Source organism: Telopea speciosissima, chromosome 5, assembly GCF_018873765.1.
Source record: "Telopea speciosissima isolate NSW1024214 ecotype Mountain lineage chromosome 5, Tspe_v1, whole genome shotgun sequence".
NCBI lineage: Eukaryota > Viridiplantae > Streptophyta > Magnoliopsida > Proteales > Proteaceae > Telopea > Telopea speciosissima.
Window position 1 is genome coordinate 22565364 of NC_057920.1, and position 6222 is coordinate 22571585.

A 6222-nucleotide genomic window follows, 5' to 3' on the forward strand; every position below is an offset into this window, starting at 1 on the left:
TGGATTAGATTAACCAAACGAGGGCAAGAGAAAGGTACTCTTTCTTTCTGGGTCTTTTTGGCTTCTCTTATCCTCTGATGACTCATCTTTTTTTTACAGATCAGCCTTTGAAGACTTGGAATTTTTTGCAAGTTGACAAGGAAAGTCTGTCTGGTCCCTCAAAAAATGGACGTATTCAGTAGCAATCCATTAATAAGAGTGTGAAGCTGTGGAACAGAGAACACTCTGGATAAAGATTACTTATTACTTTCAGAGAGACAAAGACGGAGGAGGGGCAGAGCAGTTCTTCGTTAAAAACCCAAACAATTTGCTCTCGAGAAAGTTAAAGCTTCTGCTGCTGCTGCTGCTGTATTTGTTTTTCCTACTTGTCTGTTTTTCTTTGCCCTTTTGATCCAAAAGAAATCTCCAGAAGATAACAAAAAGAGTTTCAATTTCTTTTTCCCTTTCTTCTTTACTTTGTTAGCCCGATTTCAGTATCAAATCATATACAATGCTTTACCAAACAAAAAAGAAGAAGAAGAAAAAGAAAAAGAAAAAGAAAATTAAAATCTCAAAAGGATATAGAGCACAAAGATAAAATGTTAAAAGACCAATTTCTTCCCTAGCTCTATTTTTTTCCTGCAATTTTCTCTAACTAGAGAGCAACCTCAGCCTTCAGGGACACATTAAACTCCACCTGCTCAACCTCCCACCTCGCCTTTGCTACTACTCCATCGTGCACAGGCACATAATCCTAATCAAACAACAAAAAATATATCAATCTATCATTCGGAAAACAATTCATCCTATATTCAAGAGTTCAGATTCCCATTTCTATTTTCAGTAACTTTTCCAAGCAAGAACTGAAGACCCACCTCAAGTTTCTGAACAAGTTCCTTTGCGGTTGGAGCAGAGACGATTATCTGCCTCTGACAAGGCTTTATGAAACCATCATCTACTGCTTTATCGATGAAGGTGAGTAGGTAATTGTAGTATCCATCCACATTCAGCAAACCCACCTGCAGAAAAGGATTTTTTTTTAAGTGATGATCCAACTTTAGTTTACAGAGTAAGGTATCCAATGATCATGGCTTACAGGCTTGTCATGGATGCCAAGTTGAGCCCAGGTTATCACCTCCAGCAGCTCTTCAAGGGTTCCATACCCACCTGTCCAACATTTATAATGAGGAAAGGGAGAAGTTAGAAAAATTGTTCTTTTTATGGTATATATATTTTGCTTTCTGGTGTTGAAGACAGAGGAACCTGGTAAGGCAATAAAACAATCAGAATGGCGGGCCATCTCTGCTTTCCTTTGGTGCATGTCGGCTACAGGTTTCACCTCCCCCACTGTTTCTCCAGTTATCTGATTAAAGGGGAAAAAAACCCAACATTTAGATGACAACAACAGAAGAGAAAACCCAGGTGAAATTGCAGACCTCTTTACACATGAGAGTCTTGGGAATGATCCTGAAACCAAAAAAAAAAAAAAACCAATTAATAAACAAGGTAGAGGCAAAGAATTGAAAAGCAGAGCATAGGAATGACTGCGATTCTACCCAAGAACATGGCCGCCCCCATGGTGTACAGCTTGAGAGACTAAGCCCATCAACCCAACACTCCCACCACCATAAACAAGATTCAGTCTCCGTGAAACCTTCACAGAATCCCAACATAAAACGGGTCAGAATCAGGGAGAATGGGGAAAGACAAAGAAACCAAAAATGGAAGTACGAAATCACAACTCACAAGCTCTTCGCCTAATTCGAGGGCAGCATCTCGATAGCAGTTCCTATTGCCAGTACTACTCCCACAAAAGACACAGACCCGTTTGAACCTCGACTTCACCACTTTGGTCTCCATTTCTGATTTCTTCCTTCCCTTTCTCAAATCTGTGTCCCTTGTGAATCTCTGTTTCTTAGCTACTATTGATTTCAGGAATAAATAGAAAAGGTCGAACACTCCAGTTGAGAGTGATATGAAGTGAGACAAAAAGGGAACAGACTACACAGGTGAAGGACTTGAGAGGATTCTTCTCTCTTACGTAAAATGATCGAAGATAATGAAACGTATCCTTCCTCCCTCCTTCCTGCAAAACTCAACTTTTCAAATCTTTTTATAGAGAGAGAAAGTAGATACAGGTCAAATAAGTTAAATAACTGTCATCACTCATCACTCACCAGTCACCACTCAAGCTTCCTATTACAACAAAAATTAAAAATGATAAAAAATAAAAAATAAATTCCCCTCCTTCAATCTTCCACCGTCCACCGCCGCAGGAATCTGTGTGTGTGTGTGTGTGTGTGTGTGTGTGTGACATACAGCACGTGTAGAAGATCCAGATAAAACACTGCAAATAAATTGAAATTAATTAAGGGTTAATAAAATCTGCAATTCTCAGAACAGGATAGAATCGTTTTTCCGGAATCGATACTGCCACACTCCTGAAAACCTGATGACTTGTTGAGATAATCTGAGCACTAATTTTATCTTTATTATAACCACAAAGATAATAATAATAATAATAATGGAGGTAACCTTCCAATGTTCTGCAAACAAATTCTAGCTTTTACCCTCTGTCGCAAGTAAACTCTCTAGATTAGGCTAATAGCTCTGTGTGGCAGGGGAAAGCATTCAGCAGTGACTGACTGGTGTGAGAGATCTTTGATTTTTAATTAGTAAATCATGGTTTGAGCAATGAGTGATCTATCACCAGAGGGCTTTAGGGTTTTATCCCTTTACATGATTAGCTGCTAATCGTACGCCATACCAGTCTATTCTCCCTCCTCTTCTTTTCTCGCAAATCGAACAGTGTAGTACGTAATATGATATCCTGTATACGTAACTTCATTTGCAGCAAACACCTACTCAAACAGCCCATTTGATGCCTTACAAAACGGCGGAGGCGGAGGGGAAGGACCAATGGTCGAGACTCTAGAGGGGAAATCAATCTCCTAAATTGATTCGGGGAGATCGAATACCCACGAGGCCCCATTCGTGGGTGGAGGAAGCCTGGGCCCGGTGGCCCACGGGATTGGTTTCTTATTTCCACACCCTGGTAGTCCTTCTTTGATGCTTATTTCAGTTCAAAAAAGATAAGGCAAAGCTTTCAGTCACCCATGAATCTGGTACTTAAATCAGTATAGTGAATATGAATTCTGTTCTGAAATGCCGTAGTTACGTTTGGTTCGCCGGGAAATCTGCAAATCCTACGTGTAATCTGGTTGGATTGAACGGAGAAAAAGAAAAGGAAAGCACAGACAGAGAGAGAGAAAGAGGGGAGAGAAGGCGGCACAGAACTCACCGTCGACGGTAGTCGTTGACGGAAGAGATGACCGGAGTTTTGCTTTTGTTTCCTTTTTAGGCATTTAATTTGTTATATGATCAAATGACACAAATGTGATGCTTGCACGCATGACCTGATTCGCCCCGCGCTGGAGCAGGGGCCACGCGATCAGATAGCGTTGCGATCAGATAGCGTTCTCCTACCCTTAAAATACACACACAAAACGAAAAGGAAATGTAAACAAGGAAAGGGATATGCTGATGCGTGATTCACGGTAAAAAGTTGAGGCGGGGGTGGCTGGAGTGGAGGGTTGGGGCCAGGGGACCAACTAACCAATCATATGGGCGTTCTTTGTCGCATTTGGCTATTTGTTACCACTTGGAGTAACTGCATGGAGTTGGCACTAACGATGGTGTTCCTCGGGAAGGACCACAAAGTCACACCAACGTCGACAACTTCGGATTCAAGTTTTTTGTTTTTTGCTTTGGTGTATAGGTAAAATGTAAATTACATGGTTTATTAGTGTATATTTAACTTTTGGGAATTGGTGTGTGGTTTGTGTGATTATATTTTCATAAAAAAAAAGTTATAATAAAATAAAATAAAAAAATAAAAAAATAAAAAAAAAAGTGGAGTGGGGGGGGTTGGAATAACATGCTATCCGATTGTGCGCCTTGTACGATGACTACACCTAGATACATAAATCAGCTTCGACTTCTAGAATTTTTGCATTTACATGGGATAAGGCAATTATTTCTAAGAGCACAAGGCGATTTGTGTGTCTAGACGTGAAAGCTACGCTAGATGCACAACTAAGTAGCATCCTTTCACTCAAAAGAAAAGTACTCAACTACTCATGTAGTCCTTTACATAAAATGTTGTGGTATTACATCACGTTCCATAAACGATATGTGATATGAGAGAGGGCTGAGGCAAATTGCATCAAATATTGGAGTGCAGTCAGGTCATTTCCGTTATGTTTAGTTGTTAAGAAATGAAAAGAAGAATAAAACATAATAGGGTAAAAGCAATGATAATACAATGATGATTTATATGTTTATATCTCTCGTCAAATTTAAATAAAAATGAATTTCTTTTGTTTTGTTTTATTTTCTTTTAGTTTTTTGTGCTTGGTAACCAAAGATAGCCTTCATGTGAGGAGAAGAGATATAGACACAGAATTGCTGGGATATCCTATCCTGACAGTTCAGATAACCTTTTCCCGTTTGATATACCTCTCCTTGATAATTATAATTTTGCCCATATATGATAGAATTGGACCTTGATTTTCTATGGTGCGTTGCCCGGAGGCCAGCGTGGTGCAAATTGTATCGCACGTGCAATGACCGTCTTACCCCCACTTGGGCAGGGCACTGGGCAGGGGGTAAGGCGATCATTGCACGTGTGACACAGCCTACGCCCCGCAGGCCGCTCTGGGCAACGCGCCATAGAAGATCTCGATTGGATAGAACCATATCTCTCTCTCTCTCTTCTTTTATCGGGAGTGATTGGCCACCCATCCCCTGCACTCATCTCCCCCTCCTCCCTAGTCCTCTGCATCTCTCTCTCTCTCTCTCCACCTTCGAATATAAATTATACTATCATCTCCATACCTTCCGCCTCCCTGCTGAGTCCCTGACCAAGTGCCCAATCTCATCGCAATTGTAACATCCACCATCCCACCACCATTGTAACCAGCAACAGCCCATAATCACCACATTGTAACTAGAAACAATGGTGGTGTTGTTTCTTTTGTTTTAATGGGACAGCAAGTGATGGATGGTCAATTGTCGAGTGAGGGGGTGTAGTAGGTGGCAAATGCGACAATGGCTAGCAGGAGCGACAAAGTGGAGGAAATGATGATCTGTGGAAGAACAAATAGGTGGTGTAGCGCGCAAAGTTTAAAATTGTGAAAAAACATTTTTGTGCTAACTCAAGCTCCCCAAGCGGACCTCTATCTAGCATTTTCTTCTAGAAGAAACCTTAGAAGGTACCTAAATGGCTAAATCTCGTTGTGATAAATGTTAAGGGAGGTGACAACGCAGCATTTCCAGGAAACTAGACTTCAATCAACAAGCTCCGCAACTCGTTCATTTCTAATTTATGTTTATGTGTCAGATAAACATAATTTTTTTTTATAAAAAGATAAACATAAATTTAAACTATACCAAAGAGAGCCGCGCCTTAGACAAAACTTTTCTATTCTAGCCTTAGGGGCCAATTAATGGGAAATAGAAATAACATCTCTACTTCTTTTCTTTTTTGAATATTAACAACATCAAAGGACTTAATTATTACAGAAATATCCCGCCAACAACATTTTAAATGCTCCCCAAAGGCACCTCTTCGTGAGTATCTTACATGATCCATTCAACCACTTGCTTACAATCTGTCCAAATCATTACTAATGCCTAACCTTGTTCCTTTGTTCTCTAATCTTAAAATTAGGAAGAGACAGTATCCAAGGATCCTTCCATATGTCAGCAGGCTGACCACTACCTAACCTTCTACAAGTCATTTGTCTTAAAAGAGGGATAACCTTAACAAGATGAAGAGAAGAGATAAGAAGAGGATAAGTCATTAGCACTTTGTGTGGGATAAGGCTTGACTCGATCAACATGCAAACCGTTGATTGAATTTGAATTTGAATTCTCTTCGTTATCCTTAATACGCCCCCTCAAGTGAAGCGGTCGGTCCACGACAGTGAGCTTGGTACGTAGAGCACTAAACCGTGGTCCTGACAGGCCTTTGGTCATTATATTTGCAATTTGATCTTGACTTGGAACAAAACGTACATAGAGTTTCTTGGCAGCTACTTGCTCTCGCACAAAGTTGTAGTCTATCTCTATGTGCTTGGTCCTTGCATGAAATAACGGATTTGCCGCAAGATACGTTGCTCTAATATTATCACAATATAGAAGAGGAACTGGACTGGAAACACCAAGATCTACAAATAACTG

At 40.3% G+C, this 6222-nt stretch overlaps 1 protein-coding gene across 2 annotated transcripts; it reads right to left on the reverse strand.

The window, feature by feature from the left end:
* Positions 1-630: 630 nt before the first annotated feature.
* Positions 631-1858, reverse strand: LOC122662086 (cytokinin riboside 5'-monophosphate phosphoribohydrolase LOG5-like). 2 transcript variants are annotated; one of them, XM_043857645.1, is made up of 7 exons: positions 1726-1858; positions 1536-1633; positions 1416-1446; positions 1243-1342; positions 1076-1146; positions 855-998; positions 631-733 (listed from the first exon to the last, which is right to left on the reverse strand). In XM_043857645.1, exons 1-7 carry the CDS (start codon positions 1837-1839, stop codon positions 635-637), a joined length of 657 nt encoding a protein of 218 aa, XP_043713580.1. In that variant the 5' UTR covers positions 1840-1858; the 3' UTR covers positions 631-634. The 2 variants fall into 2 exon arrangements, with proteins under 2 accessions (XP_043713580.1, XP_043713579.1); XM_043857644.1 differs by having other exon boundaries at positions 1076-1342.
* Positions 1859-6222: the final 4364 nt, after the last annotated feature.

Coding starts and splice junctions, on each gene's coding strand:
- LOC122662086 (XM_043857644.1), bottom strand. CDS start 1,839: ATGGAGACCAAAGTGGTGAAGTCGAGGTTCAAACGGGTCTGTGTCTTT. Junction 1,634..1,725: donor TCGAATTAGGCGAAGAGCTT/GTGAGTTGTGAT, acceptor GATTCTGTGAAG/GTTTCACGGAGACTGAATCT. Junction 734..854: donor AACTTGTTCAGAAACTTGAG/GTGGGTCTTCAG, acceptor TTGTTTGATTAG/GATTATGTGCCTGTGCACGA.